General features: G+C 48.7%; 1 protein-coding gene and 1 pseudogene across 1 annotated transcript; both read right to left on the reverse strand.

Moving 5' to 3' along the window:
- Positions 1 to 945: 945 nt before the first annotated feature.
- ITGAX (integrin subunit alpha X) lies at positions 946 to 21,492 on the reverse strand. Its single transcript, XM_053671682.1, is given in 31 exon segments — positions 946 to 1,484; positions 2,028 to 2,138; positions 2,409 to 2,510; positions 2,657 to 2,710; positions 2,712 to 2,771; positions 2,974 to 3,057; positions 3,171 to 3,278; positions 3,411 to 3,489; positions 5,357 to 5,440; positions 5,541 to 5,620; positions 5,712 to 5,828; positions 9,822 to 9,963; positions 10,180 to 10,253; positions 10,341 to 10,472; positions 11,205 to 11,359; positions 11,501 to 11,658; positions 11,793 to 11,923; positions 14,839 to 15,048; positions 15,144 to 15,284; positions 15,444 to 15,586; positions 15,696 to 15,825; positions 15,985 to 16,058; positions 16,265 to 16,415; positions 16,732 to 16,885; positions 17,130 to 17,275; positions 17,392 to 17,522; positions 19,134 to 19,248; positions 19,413 to 19,483; positions 19,793 to 19,896; positions 20,673 to 20,775; positions 21,352 to 21,492. Coding segments are annotated over 31 exon segments (3,498 nt in total). The 5' UTR covers positions 21,407 to 21,492; the 3' UTR covers positions 946 to 1,385.
- On the reverse strand, positions 18,128 to 18,284 carry LOC119038046 (uncharacterized; annotated as a pseudogene).
- Positions 21,493 to 22,074: the final 582 nt, after the last annotated feature.

A 22,074-nucleotide genomic window follows, 5' to 3' on the forward strand; every position in this document is an offset into this window, starting at 1 on the left:
AAGTGGGCTCACATGCACAGAATTATGTTATGTTCTGTAATGTTCTGGCAGTTTTCTGGACTTTTCCCCCTCTAGTACTTAAACAGATAGGGACTCCCTGCTGGAGGTGATAATTATGAGAGACATGCAAGGGGACAAGTGCCACTATGGGTGTCATGCTGGGGAGTAAGAGCCATGACATAAGACATGCAGATAGACACGTAGCTTGCAGCATGCATGGCTCACCCACCCATGAATAAGGGAATGTCAGACATCCCAAAGACTCCATGAATATTATTCTGTCTGCACAAATATCATGGATCTGCCCAGCCTTGGAGGGTCGCAACACAGATTACCACCAATAAGGGATGTTTATCACCCCTAATCTGTTTAACTGTCTTATCCTGGCCCCAGGCTTCAGGGCTGACCAGGGTTTACCATGATTGGGGAACATCATGGGTGTCATTTCCAGGACTCACATCCACACTGAACATTAATTTTAGACTTTTGACATGTTTCCCCATAAAGGCACATACATCTTTTTGTGCAATGTGTTACTTTGTTAATGCAAATATTTAAAGTGCACAATTTTTATAATCATGTTCCAGCATTTATTAATTTGCTATCTTTAGACCCTCAAAAAGTGGAAGTGGCTTCAGCCTCTTGTAATCTCTGAGAGATCCTGAAGCTGGGTGAGCCAAGGTAGCATTGGGGCAACGCCCCTCCTGGTGGAGGGGGCCACTCTTCCCTCATGGCAAGCAATGCCAACCAATGCTGAAAGCCATGTTTACAAATTGTAATGTGGAGGCATTTTATTCCCAACTCTATTTGGGGAATTTGGACTGAGATTCCCAAGATAAGGCTAAGAGCTGGTACTGACAGTATTTTACTAGAAATGAGGGATGACAGAAATGCACAGAACATCTCATCCTATGTGCTTCAAAGTCCACCTTCTAGAAATGGAACTGGACTGAATAGTTCAAATTTTATCCTGTGATTAATGGGGAGCCACTGAAGATGGTTGAGGATGAGTGGTTTGTTCAATACTGTATTTTAGAAAGATCATTGGTGGCTAGTGGAGGAAAGGAGAATAGAGCCTGGGACTACTGTCCATGTATATCCAGGTAGGAATTTCAAGTCAAGTACTCTAGGTGCAAGAGGTGGAGGGGCATGGCAAGGATTCTCTCCTAGAGTTTCCAGTTGGAACCTTGACAAGACAAATGTCCCTTTGCAGGCAAAGACACTTTGCAAATAAATTGTATCCTCACAAAGAGAGGAAAGCAGCCTGATCCCAGACTTCCTCATATGGAACATCTTTCTCCTCTCATGCCTTATACGGGTGAGAGTAAAAGGGTCAGGAAATCTCTTGGGGCAGAGCAGGTCCTAAAGAGAATAGGAGGTAGTTTTTATTGGCCACCTTGGGGATCTGATGTCCCATTTTCTGGGGCAGCTTGTCCACTTGCTTCCTCCATCATCTCTTTGTACTGACGTCTGAAGAAGCCAACCTGTAGGGGAGGAAGGAGAGAAAAACCAGGAACTCCAGTGGAAGAGGGAAAAAGAGATTATGGGGAAGGGGAGGGATTCACCATTTCTGGAACCCCTACTGTGTTCAACAGGTACAGTAATAACTTCATACACATTGTGACATTTAGACTTTACACAGTTCTGTGAGCTGGGTAGAATTATCTTAAGAACAAGGAACCAAGACCTAGTGTAGACCAAGCACCTGCCTACAGTCACAGAATGAATCTGTGGTAGCGTCAATACCAAACCCAGGGCAGTGCTATTTTATGTTTTAATTTGCTGTCAAGGGAAACATGCAGAAAATCAGAGAAGAGCAGGAAAGAAAGGAAGACAGACTACAGGAGGCCTGAGAATCATATAGGAAGCACAAACATGGGGGGCAGTTAGGGACTGCTGATGTCATAGCTGATCTTTCACATGCAGGCCCCTAGCAAAAATGTGTGCACAATTCCAAGGCAAGCTTTCTTATACCACAGAGAGTGAAATCAAATACTGGTGGTAGGAAGAGTAGGATGAAAACTCACCTTGTACAGTATGGCTGTGAAGAGAGCCAGCAGCAGCAGCCCTCCCACAGAGCTGCCCACAATGAGGAGTGTGGGGTTGTGGACATCATGCTTCTCCAACACCATCTCCATCTGGAGCAGAGGTGACCCCATTAGAAAATATCAGGACTCTGGCAGCCTCAGGCTCTACCTAGGTTCTCTAACATGTAATTTCTCCCCTGCTTTCCCAAGCCAAACTCCAGAGGATGACATAAAAAGGCACTCATAGGTTTAGGGACAACTGTCTCACCTAGGGACCTTCACCCTTCCTCTCTCTCGGCTTCCAAGCCCCCAAACCAGCAACACAGATTTAACATCAGAAGCCCTCTCACCAACCAGGCTACTGTCTACCACAGTCGCTACCTGGGCTCTCAAAAACGCCTCCTGTCCTGGAAGCTGGGAATACACAGATCTGTTGAATGTGATTGCAGCCACACTCACGACTGACACCTTCTTCTGCAACGTCTGTAAAAAAGAGCAGGAGAGCTGGGGAACTAGCTCTGGGGGAAGCTCAGAGTTAGAGAAATGTCCTAGCTTGATGGGGGATGAGCACAGACATAACAGGTACCACCTGAGTCTGGGGGTACGACTATGCTGTTGGGCCTACACACCTGGCTGACCCAGCTGAAGCTGAGGTTTCCCATCAGGATGAAGTCGAGCTCCTCCCTGGATGCCAAAGGAGGGGATGTCACAGCGGAACCTCAGGCAGTCAGCAATGGAGCAGTCCTAGGGACCGAGAAATAGCAACAGGCCAGAGAGGTGGGTTTGAAGGCAGAGGGCAGCATTAAACTGTCTGGGTTATGGGAGCAGCCGCATCTGAATGTAGGACAAGTGTTCAGCAGACATCCATCTGAATGTCACATGGACTCCTGAGTTAGATTTCTCTGAGGTGTGGCTTAAAGTGGGGGATGGCCAGAGCCCTCCTCACCAGCACATGATTCTTCTGAATGTGGGTGAGGAAGTTGGACTCTGTGGGCACCATTTTCTCAGCAGAACACTGAACAGATGGGTTCTGTCAAGACACAGAGAGCAAGCATCTCAGTGGGGACATAGGAGAGTCATGAGGGTCACAAGAAATCCAGGTAAAGGGGTTTAGGGAAGGAGCCATGAGCAGTCCTTGAGTACCTGGGGGTGGAGGATCTTCAAATCCGTCCACACAGTCACCTGGTTCAGCTCCACAGGCACCAAGAAGCTGATGCTGACAGGCAGGTCCCTCTGTCCCAGGTTGTTTACCTGCACAGAGAGCAGTGAGGGCAAAGACCATGCCAAATGCCACATCCCTCTCCCATCTCAGGATTCTGGGCCAGGGCCCCAGCCCATGCTCCAGAGTTGTCATCTCTCTCGACACACCATGCTCTTACTTGCCTGGTATCTGTGCTGGGCCAGGCTGCTTCCCTTCTCCTCAGAGGCAGAGAAGTTGAGATACTTGGTGGATTTCTCATGGCTGGGAAGAGAAGATGCATGGGTGGATTTGAAGCCTATAGGGGCCTCTTGAGGAGGCTCTGACTGAGAGCATGACAGGACAGGTGGTCATGGGGCCTTGGGGTACCTTGAGATGAGGTCTGTGTCTGACTTGGGGTACTGGGAAGATTTAGGGAGCAGGGCTGAGCTTCAAGCTGGGTGCAAGGTACTTGCAGAAGCTGCCCACAGAGGAAACTGCCAGCTGGGGTTGGGCAGGGTTGCAGTAAAAGGGACAGAGACTTGTGCCACTGACTCACTGGGGGAGTGGCAGCCAGGGCCTGCCCACCCTCTCTGTGCCTGCTCTCCTTCCAGGCCTTCATGGGCATGGAGGGAGTGGCTGGGCATGTGGGACATAGCACAGGTTTGGGGAGACTCAGGCTGATACTGTTGACAAATGTCTGCTGGTCACTGCACCTGTCTGGTCTCCCAGGGGCCTTCCTTGGGGCCCTTCTCTGCTGTTTCCTTGACTTTTCTGTACCTGGGGCTTAGAGGAGAGGAAGGGAGAGCCCACAGCAGGCTCTTTGCTGTATCTCAGTGTAAGAACGCCTCCTCAGGCCTGCCAAGGCCTGTGCCTGGAGACCCAGTGGCCAACATGGCCCCTTATATGGGTGGCTGATTCCACCTCTGGCCCTGCTCATTCCCTGGGCCCCCTGTCCTTTGCCTGGCAATCCAAAGCCTAGACCACCACTCCTATTCTGAAGTCACATCTGGCTCTGCCAAAGGGCTCCCCAAGATGCCCAGGCTCGTCCTGGGTGCCCCTCTGAATGCGCCTTCCCATAGAGTCACACCTGTAGAGGACAGTTGAGCTGCAGGGCCACACATGCCTGGACACGGTGTGCTCTCCCTGTGAGGGCCCTGCAAGGTGTGCGAACCCCAGTGCAAGCTCCAGGAAACAGGCTCAGAGCATGCAACTGGCTGGGCTGCCGAGAGACCTCAATGTGTAGGTGTGCATGACAGTGTGAAGCTCTGGGCAGGAGGATATCCAACAAGGCACAGGTGTGCAAATAGTGGGGGAATATACCCAGGCCAAGTCACGGGGGCCTATTACATGTCGGGAGTGCATACATCCCACAAGGGCAGGGGGTTTATGTCTGGTTTAGATTACACATAATAGATAGAGGATCAATAAGTCTTTGCTGATGTCAAATACATTCATGGAAAGCAACTAAGGCACTGTGCCTGAAACATAGCAAATACGAGGAAGGCGTCTGTGCACGCACTTGACTCTCAGTTTCAAACACCTCAGCTACCTCTCATCCACCTGTCCTGGCAGCATCTTAAGCTCTTCCTTGACACCCCACCTCTGAAGCAGGCACATTATTTCTCCCTATCCTCCCAAAGGAGACTGGGAAAGGGAGGAGGAGTGGCTGCAAAAGCCCTGCAAGTTGTAAATCTGTTCTTTGTGATGAAGAACTGTCCCACCCAAATGCCAAGGGCCAAGTGCAAAGCCACAGAACCCTTCAATGTTTAGCTGAGGCCTCCCCTGACAGGAGGCTTTACCCACCTCAGGCTGAAGAATAACCTTGCTCCCCAATAAGGCTGTAAAAACCTTGAAGACAGAGACATCTCTCATATCTCTTGAGGAATCCAGGACAATCTTGGGGCTTTGGAGAAAGGATTCTGAGAACTGTAACCTCTATTAAATGTAGAGTGTAACGATAACATCACTCTTCTTATTGTCACAGCCAGCCCTCAATAACTCTCAATGATACTAAACTTATCACTTAATGATTGAAAGGGTAGTGATAAAACCTAAATGTCCCAGACGTTCAAGAGCTTCAGGGATGGAAAATCTCCCTGAGCCCCATCAGAATGATGGAGAAAACCCTTTTCAGGTCTTGGTGTGGCACCTGCTGATCACGGTGTAGACAGCATACTTCACCGGGATCTCCAGCTGGAAGGCAGTCTTGCTGGTCCTGGGGGTGTTATTCTCACTGGAGAAAGAGGAGGGGCCATTGCCAAGTGCTCCTGAAGAGGAGGCTGGGCTCCAGTGGCTGTTGCCCAAGAGGGGCCTGCTCACCTGGCCCTGCTCACCTGCTCACATTGGCCATTAGAAGCAGGCGGTCTCCCAGCATGGCCTTGGGGGAGACGTCAAAGGTGGCTATGAAGGTGATCTGAGGAAGAGGCAGGCAGGGGGGTTGAAAGTGTGGAGGTCACGAAGCAGTGAGACTGGGTGGAGGCAGGGAAGTGGGACAGAAAGCTGACCTGAGCACCCTCTCGGAAGATAAGGTGTTTGATGCTGCAGTGGGTGCTCCAGCTGTCCTGGCCTCTGGCTGGGGCGCTGTCACAGGTCAGGTGCAGGGAGCGTGACTGCAGCTGGCTCTAAGTGAAGGGAGGTGAAAATAGGCAGGTGAGCATTTGTCAGTGTTCCAAAGACACTCCATAAAGTAGTGACAGTTTCCTGGAATCTACCCTGAGGTCATGTTTTCAAAAAATCCTTAGAACTTAGACACTATCTGGTCAAACTTCTTCCTAATGTAGAGATTTCAGATTTATTAAAGTTTCCCCTTTTTATTTATTGTTATGTTCAAAAGATTTTCTATTATGGGAATGTTTAAACATACTAAAAAGTAGAGAGGCTAGAAATCAACCCCTCTGTACCTATCCCTCAGCTTAAATTACCAACATTTTCTACTTTTGTTTTAATTCATCTTTTTGGAAGAGGGGAAGGGAAGGAGAAAGAGAGGGAGAGAAACAGTGCCATGAGACAGAAGCATCAGTCTGATGCCTCTCACACCCACCCTGACTGGGGACCGAACCCAGAACCCAGGCATGTTCACTGACCAGGAAGCAAACCAGTGACCTTTTGCTTTGTAGGATGACACCTGACCGACTGAGCCACACTGGTCGGGGCTCTACTTTTGTTTTATTCGGCTGTTCTCCACTTTTTTTTCTGGACAATTTAAAGCACATTTTGAATATTGCACTGTTTCATTCAGAAATACTTCCACATAATACCATCAACAGATAAGGGCATTTTCGACATAACCACGAGACTCTACAGATCACATGCAGCAAAATTAGCAATAACTCCTTAACATCAGCTAATATCCAGGTCATGTTCAATCTTCTGTATTTTGTCTTCAAAACTGTTATTTTACAGCTCATTGTTGAAGTAAATATCCAACAAAGTTGCACATATTGCATTTGGTCGATATGTCTAGAAGTACCTTCAGTGATAGGGCACTCACCCCTCATGCAGCTGGGCCTTGCCACTTCTAGTGCATTCCTTCAAAGGTTAATCAGAATATGATCCCTTTGGTAGTACTAGCCAAAGAGAGACGTAAGAGGCCAACCAACTGAATGTAATGTGTAGACCTCATTTATATGCTGGTTCAAATAAATCAGGTGTAAAAGATACTTTTGAATCAATTAGAGAAAGTTTATTATGGTCTAAATACCAAGAAATCATTCATTTCATTGGGTGTGATATTGGCATTGGGTCATGTAGGATGTGGGGACTGTCCAGAACCGTGGGGTGAAATAGGGAGGACTGACGTGATATCTGGAGTTTGTTTCAAAATACTTGACCACGAAGGGGGAAAAGCCAGATGAAATATACATAGCAAAACATTGATAACTGATGAATGACTCTGGGAAACAAGTTTTGATGTACTCTCTACTTTTGAAAATGTTTAACATTTTCATAGAATTTTTGTTAAAAATCTGTTTCATTTTGAGCGCCATGGTCCTAGTCCTGTCTTCTAAGGCAGGGATCACTAAAGAATAGCCCACCGCCAATTTTTTACAGGTACAGTTTCATTGGAATGCAGCCATGCTCATTCATTTACAAATTGTTAATGGTGGCTTTCACTCTACAGCAGCAGAGCTGAGTAGATGTGAAAGACACTGTGTGGCCCACAAAGCTGAAATATTTATTTTCTAGCCTGTAATAGAAAAGGTATGCCAAGACATGAGCTAGACTCACGGGGGTGTCCAACCTATGGCCCTCTGGCCCCAAGCAGACCAGAATGAATGGAGGTGAATGTGGCCCAACACAGAATCATAAATTTACTTAAAACACTATGAGATTTTTTTTGTGATTATGTATCAAATGTATTTAATGTGTGGCCCAAGACAACTCTTCTTCTGGTGTGGCACAGAGACACTGAAAGATTGATCGCCCCTGCTAGAGTAACTGATACATTTAATGAGACAGTGTTTTAAAATAATTGGACTTCCGCCAAGATAGAGGCATAGGTGGAAACGCCATGCCTTCTCACACAACCAAGTTTAGAGACAACAAAATATCAGCAATAGAAAACACAACCAGAACACAGAAAATTGAACTTTTCGGAAGTCTGATAACAATGAATTCTTTAGCCGGACCAGTAAGAGGGGTGAAACCAGCAGCTGGCAGAGCAGGGTTGCACAGGAAAACTAGGTCAGACGGACTCAAGTGCGCGGATCCCAGGCATGTGGTTGCAAAGGGCTGACCCAGTGAGCGACCTAGTGAGCGCAACCCAGTGAGCAACCAGCAGACCCGGCAAGGGTGAAGGGCGGCAAGTTGACTGTGCTGGCGCATTCCTGTGCAGATAGACTGACGAGGCAGTGGGCAGTGAGACAGGACCAAGCCGGTCCCAGCTACGGGAGGCAGCAGAGGAGGCCGCCATTTCCTGGCTCTGACCCTGCCCCCACATACAGCTTCACAACCCAGCGACCCCACCCTGGAGGCCCCACCCCGCCCCTAAGGCTCCACTGCTCATACTTAATGGGCGTGAACAGACCAAAAATGGCTCAAGAAGATCTCAAAGCCCCAGAGCCCATAAATCTAAGTGACGAAGAAATAGCCAAACTTTCAGATGCACATTTCAAAACACTGGTGATCAAGATGCTCACAGAACTGGTTGATTTTAGTCACAAATAGAGGAACATATGAAGGCTAAACTAATTGAAATGAAGGGAAATACACAGGAACCCAATAGTAATGGAAAGAAAACTGGGACTCAAATCAATGGAGTGGACCAGAAGGAGGATAAAAATGACCAAACAGAAAAGAATGAAGAAACAAGAATTCAAAAAAATGAGGAGAGACTTAGGAACCTTCAGGACTTCTTTAAATGCTCCAACATCTGAATTATAGTGGTACCAGAAGGGGAAAAGGAACAGCCACCAGTGGAAACCTTATTTGAATAAATAATAACAGAGAATTTCCCCAATCTGGAAAAGGCAATAGACTTCCAGGAAATCCAGGAAACTCAGAGAGTCCCAAAGAAGTTGGACCCAAGAAGAAACGCACCAAGGTACATCATCATTACATTAGCCAAGATTAAAATGAAAGAGAGAATCCTAGAAGCAGCAAGAGCTAAGGAGACAGTCACCTACAAAGGAGTTACCATCAGACTGTCAGTGGATTTCTCAAAAGAGACCTTACAGGCAAGAAGGGGCTGGAAAGAGGTTTCCAAGTCATGAAAACCAAAGACCTACAACCAAGATTGCTCTATCCAGCAAAACTTTCATTTAGAATGGAAGGACAGATAAAATACTTCTCAGATCAGATCAGATTCAAGGAGTTCATCATCACCAAGCCCTTATTATATGAAATGTCAAAGGGACTTATCTAAGAAAAAGAAGATAAAAAATATGAACAGTGAAAAGACAGCAAACTCACAGTTATTAACAACCACATCTAAAACAAAAGCAAGCTAAAAGGACAGCTAGATCAGGAGCAGAACCATAGAAATGAAGATCTCATGGAGGGTTAGCAACAGGGGAGTGGGAGGAGAAGGGGGGAGAAGGTACAGAAAATAAGTAGCATAGACGGTAGGTGGAAAATAGGTAGGGGGAGGGCAAGAATAGTATGTGAAATATAGAATCCAAAGAACTTGAGACACATGGTCATAAACTTAAGGGGGGGAGGGGTAGGGCTGGTGGGACGCAGGGTGGAGGGAAACGAAGGGGGGAAATAGAACAACTGTAATGGCATAATCAATAAAATAAAAATTAAAAATAAATAAATAAAATAAAATAATTGAAGGCCAAGATATGTTTTTCTTTAAAAGAAGAATATTGATATGATGTAGAATACAAGGAAATTTAAGGCAGGGTCCCCTCTCTCTCCACATCAACAGCTTCCTGGGAGCTCCTTCCTGATGGTCAGTGTGCTTAAAAATGTGTTGCCCAGAATTGAACACAACATAAGCTGAAGCAAGCCCTGGATAGCACAACCCTATCTGTCCAACCAGATCGGCCCAGACCTCTTGCTCTATGAGAAGCTGCTAAGCAATGACAACCCCAGCCAGAGCTTTTACCCAGCACAGGAGTCTCTGCTGATCGACAGCCATAAGATACTGCCTTCCCCAGGGGCAATAATACCTGGTTCCTTGTCACACGTCGATATGACAGCCCTGGTGGGTAGGAGAAGGTAACTGTGGTTCCATAGGAGTCCTCCCCATCATTCCACACTTTCACTTCCATGTTCAGCTCTAGGTTACTCCCCACCACCAAGGTCTTCAAGCTAGGTGTTGGGGAAGAGGGCAGGAGATGATTCTGTGACTGGGGCTAGAAATGGTCTGGGGATAAAACACAGACTGGGGAGGTGGGGAAACATGAGGGGTAGGGTGTCTGGTTTCTGAGCACAGGATAGGAGTGTTAGGGATAGCCAAGCAGGAGCTGTAGATTCCAGGAGGTAGGGCTGGGAGACCAGGGCAGGTCTATTGAGGTGGGAGCTCACCCTGAGAAACCAAAGGAGATGCCCAGGTCATCTTGGCAGACGTGGTCAGCTCCACAGTTCTTCTCAAAGGGGAGCTGAGAGGGAAGGCAAAGCAGGGTTTTCTGCAAGGTCTGGAATCCACGCCTCCACTCCCTCCTGCAGAGCCCAACCCCAGGACTCACAGAGGCCGTGTAGTATCTGGGGACATCCATAGCCAGCATAGGCTGGAGGTCTCCAAAGGAAGAGATAGGGTTGCCCACCAGGGATAAATTGAGACGCAAGGCGATGGGGGTCACCGAGTCTTCCACACAAGCCTTTGAAGAGACAGACATTGAAGAGAGCAGGTGGCTAAGGAAGGTGGCCTCACAATCACTAGCTGCGTCCTGTCTCCTCATCTGGGTAAAATGGGGTCACAATGATACCTACCTGTACTCGTTAAACACTTATCACTGATCCTGCCATGAGAACCTCTGCTGTGGTTGTCTTCTGCCTCAGCTCCCATTTCCCCAGCCTCACACAGGCTCACTCCATTCAGGGTCTTCTCAAACTTCACCTGCTCCCGGAGGTCTCTGGACACCCTCCACTTCTCCCCTTGGCTTTGTCTTTCTTCCCAGCTTTCATCACTACCTGATGCCTCTCCTCTAGAAACTTGATTGTTTTTGCCATCTCTCCAGCACTCCCCCTGGGCATGCACTGTTTTGTTGTCTGCTGTATCCCTGGCGCCCAGGACAGGGTCTGTCTCAAAGGAACAACTCCATACAAGAATCCCAGCCCACTGCCCCATAGCTCTCTGAAGCAGCCATGCTCTTTCCTGAAATCCAGCTGTGTGGTTTCTGGCAGTTGCAGCCAACCCATCCATCCCTTTATTCACTCACTTGCCAATGCACTCACTCAGTTGGCTAACAAATGTTAAGCCCCTCCTGCACACAAGGTGCCGTGTTGGTGCTGAGCCAGTACCAGGACCAGACACACCTGTCCTTTCCCCACCCAGCCCACTGCCAGCCTCAGAATCGCCCCCATCCCCAGGTCTCCCCAGACCCCCTCACCGGAAGGAGCAACTTCACATCCTCACAATGCTTTCCCAGCCCAAGAACTCTGATACGAGTGAGACTCCGACTGCTTGTCTCCTTGAAAATGGCACGGGGACTCAGACGGCCAGGGTCCAGGGTCAAGTCAAAGGTCACAGAGCTTTGGAGGTCACCTATAGGGGAAAGTAGGAAATGAGGAGGGCTGAGAGAACCAGGAACTGCCCAGGTGAGTAGAATGGCAGGGCTGGAGACAGGAGTCCTGAGCTGGAGAACAGCAGGGATCAGGTTGTCCTGGGCCAGAAAGGAGGACTCACCCAGCCGGGTCTTGGGGCTTTCATAAACATGAAGGCAGACATTGGCATCACCCAGTTCCTGGACAGAGGATGTGTGCTCCTGACACTCATACACAGACCTAGCAATCTCTGCAGGTGTTACGATGATGTTCACCCACACCCTCAGCACAGGTCTGGTCCTGTGGGCAGAATGAAGAGCTGAGGACTAGCCCTTGGTCTCTCAGAAGGGCAACCTGGGATTGGAGTGTGGAGCCTGGTGTCCTAGGTAGACCTCAGGACCATCTGGAGAGTGTCCAGACAAGGGGGTTCTCACCTGAGCAGCAGTGCACGCCCCTGGGCCCCCACGGCCAGGTCCACAAGTCCGTCCAGGGTGAGATCTTGACCGCCACTCAGGGACTGTCCAAAATGCTGGAGTCTGGGGGAGAACTGGGACCCCGTGATCCTCTGGACAGAGAGGAAAAGGCAAGCCAGTTTGTGAGGGGTGAGAGGAACAGGTTGGAGGTCAGCAACAAGAGGAATGGGGAGACTGAAGGGGCGAGGCGAGTGGTGAAAAGAGATCACCAAGAAAAGTGCCTGAAAAAGAGGAAGTGGGGTGGGGCAATGAGGATGAGAGAAAGAAAAAGATTCCTAAGACATAATAGAAGCTGTGGAGATGGAAAGACTGGCCTGGTGGCCTGAGTTTCATTTTTTCATTCATCTAGTGTCAGGGTCCAATTCTGGTTCTTCCACTTACAAGCCACCAGGGAGGCCTTGAGCCTGGGATTCAGTCTTTCTGGGATCATTTTCCTCACCTTTCACATGAGGATAATAATACCTCAGAATTCAGCTGTTAGTAGCAAATGAATGAATTCCTATAGTTCTTAGAACAGCACCTGCAATGTGGTCACAGTTAAGTACTGATGATGATGACTATCAGGGCTGAAAGGGACCTCAGAGCCCGTCCAGTCCCACCTTCCTCTTCTCAGACAATGCCAAAGCCACACAGCCTTTAAAGGGCCAACTCCAGACCTGAAATCGGATCCTCCAACCTCATGCCCAAGGCCCCTTTTTGCTCCCTGTGTCTTTAGAGGGCAAGGATAAATCAATTGGGATGGGGGTGGCTACTCTCACAAACAGACTCTGTGCTCCAGGCCTCTTCCTCCCCTGTGGGTCCCTTTTATTTCCATCACTCCTGGAATGAGCAGTCCTCCCTTGGAAGACATGCCCTATAAATCTTTGGGCACTGTTGGGACTGGCAGGCATTAAGAGCAGTAATAATAAAATAAAACAAAAGTTATCAATTCCCAAGGGAGTATAGAGAGGAAAAGGGGTATAGAAACAGCACAGACACAGTCAAATGGCTTTGCCCTCAGGAAAACTAATTTCTCCACCATATCCTCACGTTGGTGCATGGGAGCCTGGGCAACAAGGCAAGACTTTCCCAGTCAAGTGTGCGGTGTCATATGGCTTGTAGTACAGAAGGAAAACCAGGATTGGCCGTGGATCTGGAAAGACTACCTCTTGGAATCAGGACCCGTGGGTATGTACAACCCAGGAGCTAATAGCAATCAAGGGTCTACAGAGATGTGCCTCTTAGCCAGTGATTCTCATGATGCTCAACAAAGCCTTTCACCCTCTTCCTATAGTTCCAAGTTCTTGAAAACTGCATTCAGGTGTTAAACGGTATCAGCAGTAGTTGATTATGATGTAACAGCTATTATGGCCAGGCATATATGCATATGCATGCTATGTATGTACTATATGTACATATATAAAGTAACTCGTTTAATCCTCCCAGCAGAAAGCCAATAAGGTTTATTATTACCATCATTGTACAGGTGTGCAAACTCAGCACAGACAGTTGACTAATGACCAAGATCACAGAGCTGGGAAGCGACAGAACTTCAGGCATCTCCTCTGCCTTTTTTCCTAATAACTTTCTGAGATATTATTCACATACTGTATGATTTACTCATTTAAAGTATACACCTCACTGTTGTTCAGGACTTCACAGAGTTGTGCAGCCATCGACAAAGCAATTTGAGAACACTTCCATCACCCCAAAAAAGGAACCTCCTTCTCTTTAGCAGTCACGCCTTTGCCCTTCATTCCCCTCCACCCCCACCCTCTGACAACCACTAATCTACTTCCTGTCTCTATGGATTGGCCAGCCTGCAGATCTAGTACAAGTGGAGTCTTACCATAAGTGGTCTTTCATGCCTGGCTTCTTTCACTCAGCATAATGTTTTCAAGTTTTATCTGTATTGTAGCATGTGTCAACTTTTATGTTGGAGAATATTCCATTGTGTGGCTGTGCCACATTTGATCTCTCTGTTCATTAGTAGATGGATATTTGTGTGGCTTCCACCTTTTGGTGTTTATGAATAGCGCTATTAGGACATCTGGTGTGTAACCTTTTGTGTAAACATATGTTTTCAGTTCCCTTGGGCAGAATCACCGGGTCATACAGTAACTCCAACATCTAACCTTTGGAGGACTGTTTTCCAAAGCAGCTGTGCCATCTCACCTTCCCACTAGCAGTATATGAGGGCTCCAAATGCTCCACATCTCCACCTTGTTATTATCTGTCTTTGGTATTCTAGCCATCCTGGTGGGTGTGAAGCAGCATCTCACTGTGGTTTCAGTTTGCTGATGACTGACGACTAATGATGTTCCACGTCTTTTCATGTGCATATTGGTCCTTTGTAGATCATCTTTGGAGAAATGCCTACTCAGATCCTTTGTCTGTGTTTGAATCGGGGCTTCCTTGACTTCTGCCAAGGGAAGCAGCCCTCTCTTCTCAGGGAACCCTGCCCCACTGGGTGAAGGCTCCTGCCTAGATGGGCATTTGGCAGGGTTACTGATGGCAGCAGGGAATGGAGTCATGCAGCATCTGGGGAGATGCAGGGGTGAGTGGACAGGCAGGCTGAGCAACCAGACCTAAACTGATAGGCAACAGGGAGCCACCAAGAGTCTGGGCCAGTGGGTTAGAAGTGGGAAGACTGGAGCCTCTCATCACCATTCTGATCCACTACAAACTTTGGACAAGTCAAGGCACTTATCTTCTCTGGCCCCAGGTTTCATCTCTAAAATACGTTTGCTAATATCTGGCCTGTGTGCCTTGTAAAGCCACTAGGGGATTAAAAGCCCTGGGTGGAGAACCTACTCAAGTATCAAGTCTCTATACAAAGCAGAGAATGTACCAGTCAAAACTTCCGTTTCTAGAATCCCATAGATTTTGTTTGCTGTCTCTAAGATGCCCAGTGGCGGGCAAAGGAGGTAAGATGTGATAACAGAGAATTTTCTAGGTGGCAGTGTGGAAGAGCAGGAGAAGCAAGGAGAAGGTGGCGGTAGTGATGGAGTCTGCAATGGGGCCTCACCTGGCTGTGGGAGGGGCTGATGCCCAGTCCTGAGGTCCCATGAAACAGGTAGACAGCACCCTGGTTCTCCTGTTCTCCCGGGGCCCCGATGGCCACATCCATCAGCCTGTCCCCATTCACGTCCCCCAGCACAGTCAGGGCTGCCCCGAAGCGTCCCCAGGGGTGGCCCTGCTCCCCACGGAGAATGACCTCACACTGCCACCTAGCTCTCTGTAGAACAAAACCAATGCAACCCCTCAACCTGGGCAACCCCTCCACCCCACACCCAGCCCCACCCAGCCCAGGTCTGGTCATCAGCCACTCACCCCCCTGGGCAAGGGGCACACAGACACCTGCCCCCCCCAGGTCAGCTCGTAGTAATGGGGAGCCCCGATGAGGACCAAGTCGGAGTTGCCATCTCTGTCCACGTCCACTGAGCACAGGGAGGCCCCAAAGTAGGAGCCAATCTGGAAGGCAGAGACTGAAGTCACCCTGTCTGCCCCCACCAGAGGGGCTCCCCTCTGGGCCAAGTTCTGCCTCTCCCCAGGCACAAGCCCCAAACCCCTTCATCTCCTCCCTCTCCACCCCTGGAGACCCTGCCACCCTCACATTCCTCCACACCCAACCTGGGTCCCTGTGACTTCAGCCTTCGGCTTCCACTGCCCGGACACCTGTGTAAAGATGTCGACCTTCCCGGTGTGCTGATGGCGTGGGGCCCCCAGGACCAAGCTCTGCACCCCCTTCCAAAGGGCCAGCTCAGTGGAGTAACCTGAAGGGGCCAGACCTCAGCACAAAGGCTTGCCTGCTGCTGCCCCCCAAGCTGCCCCTCCCAGGCGGCTCATGTCCCATCTGTCCTCCCAACCAAAGCCTTTTCTCACCCAGGTAAGAGTCCCTCATGTCCACATTCTCCTGAGACATGTTGATGAATGTGGGGCTCACATTTGGGCGGTACACAAAGGCACCTCCAGACCAGCTGAAGCTCCCCACGGCCCCCAGAACTGGTCCATCCTGTGGAGAAAGGATTCTGGGGCTGAGCAGGGGAAGCGAGAAGAGACAGCAGTTTCAAAGCAATCCCTGGCACCAACTGCACTCAGTCATATGACATCCACCTGCACTTTCCTTCCCCCCTGCTTCCCTCATCAGTGGCCTTGAAAGGACCACACTCACGGGTGTAAACACAGCACTGAAGCCCTCCTGGGACATCTCCAATTCGAAGGTACTACTGCTTGTTGTCTGTGTACCTAGGGGAAGCCATGACTTGGGTTACAGGGGGGAAGACAGGCTTTGCCAGGTCTTAGGACACCTTAGCTTTAAGAGGATCTAATGTTATTAGACTAATACCCAAAGGGAGGGGTTAGTGCCCATGACCTGGAGATCCAAGTTTCAAAAAGAAAAGGCACTTACCGAAAGAGGATGTCTGAAGTGAATAGTTCCATCTCTGACTTACCCTCAATGGCAAAGATCTTCTCTTTTAGTTTGTTTTGAATGTCTCTCAAAGCATCAAAGTTCTCCACTTTAAATATATAATCATTGGAGGGCCTTGATGCAATGTCGTTTAATTCTTTCCAGGAATGTTGCTTTTGAAACGCCGATCCCACCTGTCCCCAACAAAACCTATTCAATGAAAATAATCACAAATCTAATGTGCCTACCACTTTGTGGGTACTGATGTCCTCCAATAACACTGCAAGGTCAATATTATTAGACCCAATGTACAGGAGAGAAAAATGAGCTCAGAAAACAGCAAGAAGTTTAGGGAAAGGAACCAGGGTTCCCAGGCTAAAACAGTTTTCATTTTGAATGTAGGAGAAGCTGAGAGAGTGGGGGGGGGAAGTGGGGGCAGCTCGGGGGTTTCTGTCCTTGAAAGGGAAGTTGCTTAAGAGGAAGCTGTGGGAGGGCATCGCCACATCCTACCCCAACTGCATAGCGAATGATGCCTGCTGCCTCAGCCATAGGGATGACATTCTTATAACCCAGGGGGTCTCCTTCTTTCTGCCCATCAGTGATCACAATGAGGATCTTGGAGGCATCCTTCCGGGCCCCACTTGGGGCACTGAATAGTTCATTTCTGTCAGGGAAGAAGAAGGTCCAGAGGCCACTGAACAGAGGTGCTGCCAGCCCCTGATGCCTTTGTGAGCATGAAGAGGTGACCCTTCCTCTGGAAGGCCCTGGTCCTGCTAAGAGGCTCCCAGCTTGGTGAGGAGCCCACAGGTGGAAAATCAGTCCCATCTGTCCCTTTTTCATGGAGACAGATGAGACACAGAGGAAAACCAGACACTGTCGGGAAGGAACTGGAAGAAGTCAGCACTCACATGACCATCCTGATGGCTGAGGCTGTGTGCGTGGACCCTCTCAACTGATGCACAGAATTCAACAGGCTTAGTGGGTCTGAGGTGTACATGAAGTCTTTGAAAGTGAAGTGAATCTGGAACTTGTTGGAGAACTGCATCAGGGAGAACTAGGAGAAGCAGATGGGGCTGACACCAAGGCCACTCCACTGGAACCCCAAGCATACCTCCTGCAAGCCTCCCCAGAGGTTCCTTCACCCTCCTGTTCCCTGCTTCCAGGGCACACCTGGGTGCTGGGTCTCTGGAATTGGCTCATCACAGCCTTCACGAAGCTCAGCATCTTGACAAAATCTCTGGAAGAAATGCTGCCTGAGCCATCAATCAGAAAGACGATGTCCTGCTCCTGCCTTGGACACTCTGCAGAATGAGGTAGCACCAGTCCTTTGAGGGACACTCCCAGAGCCCAGGACCTCAGCCTCCTAATGACAAGAACTCACCCCTTTCTAACCCCTGCCCAAAACATGGTTCCTAAGTTTCCTAAAGTCTCTAAAGAGGAAACTAAAGATGTCTCTAAAGTCTCTAAAGATGCATCTGTGATTCACCTGCTCACACCTGCACAGACAGTCTGGTTGATAAAAAAGTGAAAGTTCCTCCAATCCGGATTGTAAGAAGCTGCTTCCCCACTTCTATCTCAGTGGTCTATACCTCTCCCCATGGGCTCCCCCACTCCTCTTCCCACAATATCTCCACTCTGTTCCAGCCCCTGGCTGGGGTCTCTCCTCATTGGTTAGTGCTGAACTGAACTTTTGTTAATTTTTTTAAATTCAGTCTCCATAGGACTGTCAAAAAATTGCCAGTGCTGCCCTGGCTGGTGTTTCTCAGTGGATTGAATGCTGGGTTACAACCCAAAAAGTCGCCGGTTCAAATCCCTATCAGGGCTCATGCCTGGGTTGCTGGTCAAGTTCCCACTTAGGGGTGTGTTAAATTAACATTTCTTTCCCTCTATTTCTCCCTCCCCTCTCTCTAAAAATAAATATTAAAAAAACCTTAAAAAATTTAATTGTCCGTGCTGACTATATTTCAAGTTATCATGGTGAGGTATTGGGAAAAGTTTTCAATTAGCAATAATTGAGCCTTGAATAAACCTCATTGGCTATGATACTGCCACTGTGCAAAACTTGGTTAAGTAATTTTAACATTACTCCTCACGATAGCCACACACTAGTCCCATTCTGTTCTCAGCTTAAATACAGGATCCCACTCCCCTCCTAGGTGAATACAGAATCTGTCCTCAGAAGACAAGCTCTCCCAGCTTTCATCTCCCTTTCTGCCCCAGAGGCTTGCCAGCAGAGAGAGTGGTGATTCTGATGTTCTCAAGAAAGCCCAAGAGCATGTGGATAAAGTTTACAACCTTGAAGGTGTTAAATGGGGCACTTCATTCAGTGGCCAGATGTCATTTCCCCAAGGGCCTGAGTGTGAATGTGAAACCAGGGAGGGGCCTCAGTCTGCTGTGGGCCAGGTCTGAAGAACTCACTGTTCCACTACCTCATCTTCCATTTCCATGAGCACTGGGGAAGCCAGGCCCTGTGACTCAACCTGCATGTGTGTATACATGTGAAACATACACATTCACACTGCCTACCCTCATCACCCTTTCCCAGGTTGCTGCACAAACTAATTTTCACCCAGCATACACTAGGTGAAAATAAATTCCCTTCTCTCTAAAAATAATAGCAGTTGGCATTAACTGAGCCCTCACCACATGGCAGGCATTGTGCTAACCCCTGGCCATAGAACATCTAATGTTACTCTCAGTATTGAATGTGTTATTATACCCATCTGAGATGTGAAGGAACTGAGGCTCAGGGAGGGTAAGGGCAGAGGAAAGGTCTCACAGTGAAACAGTAAAGCAGGCCATGACTCCCCAGCCTGTGTTCGAACCACTCCATAAGAGTGTCTCTGGCCCCACTGTATTCCCAGTCAGATGTGTGTGGGCTTCTCTAAAGACCCAGTAGCCCGAACACTCACCCTGCAGGGAAGCTGGGAGCCTCTGGGCCTTCCAGGAAGGGAAGGCCAACAGAAAGCAGGACCCGGTCAAGTACATATTCTCCTTGCATGCATGGTGCACAGTGGGGCCACAGGCCTGGGAACAGAGAGGGAGGGGATGTCCTAGTGGGAGGGGATGCCCCTGCCTCTGTTCCACCTACCCCATTCCAGCACTTCCACCTTCCACAAGAGCCCCAGCTCCAGCAGTCCCAAGTCCCCACTTCTTCCCCCGGGAAGCTCCTGTGACCCAGGGCAACTCACCAGCAGCTGAGAGGGGTTGGTGGCAGCTGTCAGGGATAAGCCCAGGGACATGTTCACAGCTTCTAGGGGGACTAAAGGGACATATATGTGCATGGTCACCCTCAGAACAGAGGAGGCTGTGTATTATCTGGGCAGAGTTCAGCTCATCCTTGGGAGACAAGGAGGTCTGGCACACAAACGGGGCTTTCAAGTCTTGATGGATTTACTAGGGGAACAAGGGTGCAATGGGTGGGGAGGCCTGCAGGGGTTCAGGAAGCCTGTCTGAGGGTAAGTATTTACAGACAGAGCTGAAGCTAGAAAATGGGTCCCTTGTGCCCCCCAACAGACCCCGGAGAGCATGGGAGTCTGGAGCTTGGTCTCAGGGAGGAGCAGTGACTCACCCTCCAGGTCGATGGGCTGACAGGTAGCTGTGCTATAGGCACACTGGTAGAGGCCTCCTGTTTGGTTGATGGCCTTTATTTCTTGGGGGGCTCCAACTATCACCCTGGGGAGAGACAAAGAACACTGCAGTTAAGAGTGCAGACACTACAAAGACAAATACCATATGATTTTACTTATATATGGAATCTAATGAACACAACAAACAAACAAAACAGAAACAGACTCAGATAAAATGAACATAGGGTTGCCAGATGAGAGGGAGATGAGAGAGTTGGCTGAAAAAGGTAAAGAGATTGAGAAGTACAAATTGGTAGTTATGGAATAACCATAGTGATGTTAAGTACAGCATAGAGAATACAGTCAATAATATTGTAAGGTGCTAGGTAAGTACTAGAATTATCAGGGGGATCACTTCATAAATTATATAATTGTCTAACCACTATGCTGTGGACACTACAGCCAGACTGCCACTCCAGCAAATTTGCTTCATCTTCCTACTCTGTTTCCTCATCTGTCAAGTGGAGATTAATAACAACTTAAGTTCTGCATGGGAGGGGTTTTTGTCTGTTTTATTCTCTGGAATATGTGTGGCTTCTGAGACATACAGTATGTGCTCAAAAATTGTTGAATTGAGCACTAAATCAATATCCACATAAAGTATGGCACAGTGGATGGCACCTAGTAAATGCTCAATAAATGTTAGCTGTGATCATTTAGATGGTAAGACAGCTTTTGCTTTCAGTTCGATGCTTCATAACCTTGGAGGAATTGCCCCATCAGACAGAAAGAAAAGCTTATGAATAACAGGGGGGAGGAACAGAACCCTGCACAGGGAGAGAGTTGATGAGAGCCAAAGGTCAGTAACCACTTGGTCCTCACCAGGAGTTGGCATACTGGACCACAGTGTGTCCAAACCCAGCACTGTCCATGAGGAAGGTTGTTGGTGTGTCCGTGTCCAAGTTGAAGCAGAGAGAGGAAGCCACTACTGGAGAAGAGGGTGAGGAGAGAAGTTTTGGAAAAGGGTCTTCCTTCTGCTCCATCTCCCTGGGCTCAACCCCTAGTCCCCCCTGCAGGCCCAGTGTCACAATGTTTCCAGGTCTTCTGGACTCCCAGGCTTGGACCTCCTTCAGCTTTGTTCTCTCTTTCAGATGGTCCAGAGACAGCTCTTCACCCAATGGCCTACTAGCAAGTTTCAATTTTCCATTTCTGCCAAGCAACACCTCAGTTCTAAAGCCCCTACCCCACCCTCACCCTTGGGCTCCTAAGAGGGAGAATCCAGGAAAACTTGGGGCCAAAGGGGCACTGTGGACAGAGCACAAAGTTAACTTGTTTTGCCTACTCGGGAAATCTCTGGATTGTCCAGGAAACTGGCCTCTCTCGCAGAATCTCGTAAACTCCCTTCAAATTCATTCCTCAACCTTCTCTCCCTCCACAAACTCCAAATCTCAAACTCTAGATCCCTCTTCTAATGTCTGAATCCAAAATATGTGCATTCTCAGCTCTCTCCTTGCCTGGACTCTAATCCCTTCATCCCCTTTCACTGGAGCCCCCAGCTTACCCATCAACAGAAGAAGGGATATCCTGGTCCTGATCATGACTGGGAGGTCAGGCATGGGCTTCCAAAGCCCCTGAGCTTTGGGGGTTGGCTGGATGTTCTAAGATGCCAAGGGAACAAGTGAGCAGAGATGTGGTCAAGAGGCTGTTGTTAGACAGGGAAGTTGTCAGAATGACTCAGAAGTGGAGGGTGGAGAATATGACTAAAATATGCAGAGAAAGGTGCCGAGGCAGCCACACTCTCACCCAGGAGTCTTTCTGACCAGAGATGACTTGACTTGCCTCTTGGCTCAACAATCTAGACTTGTGTGGATGCCAGTCCTTGCCCTGCCTCACCTCTTCCAATTTTCCTTGTTGTACTGGCTGAAGGTTCCCCTGACCTCAAGAGAGGGAAGGGGAGAAGTCAGAGTGGGCTTAGGGCTCTAATAGAGACTCTGATGGGAACCCTCCACTTCTGGCCTGGAAACCTCAGGGCCAAGGGGTCTTCAAGCATCTGGGCCCTTGGAGGAATACAGAGTGGGTATTCACTCATTTATTCATCAAGCCCAATGTTGGGCCAATTTTTCACACCCTCTCTCTGCAAAGGAAACACAAACCACAAGGCCCAGCTGTGGGGTCAGTGGAGAAGGCAAATGTGCAAATAGCATGAGTTTGCTATAAGGAGAAACATATTGGCCACAGAGAACATTACCCAAGCTGAGAGGGGTGGTTTAGGCAAGGCATCCTC

This window comes from Artibeus jamaicensis, unplaced genomic scaffold (assembly GCF_021234435.1).
Source record: "Artibeus jamaicensis isolate MK-2021 breed Jamaican fruit bat unplaced genomic scaffold, CSHL_Jam_final contig_700, whole genome shotgun sequence".
In the NCBI taxonomy this organism is placed as follows: Eukaryota; Metazoa; Chordata; class Mammalia; order Chiroptera; family Phyllostomidae; genus Artibeus; species Artibeus jamaicensis.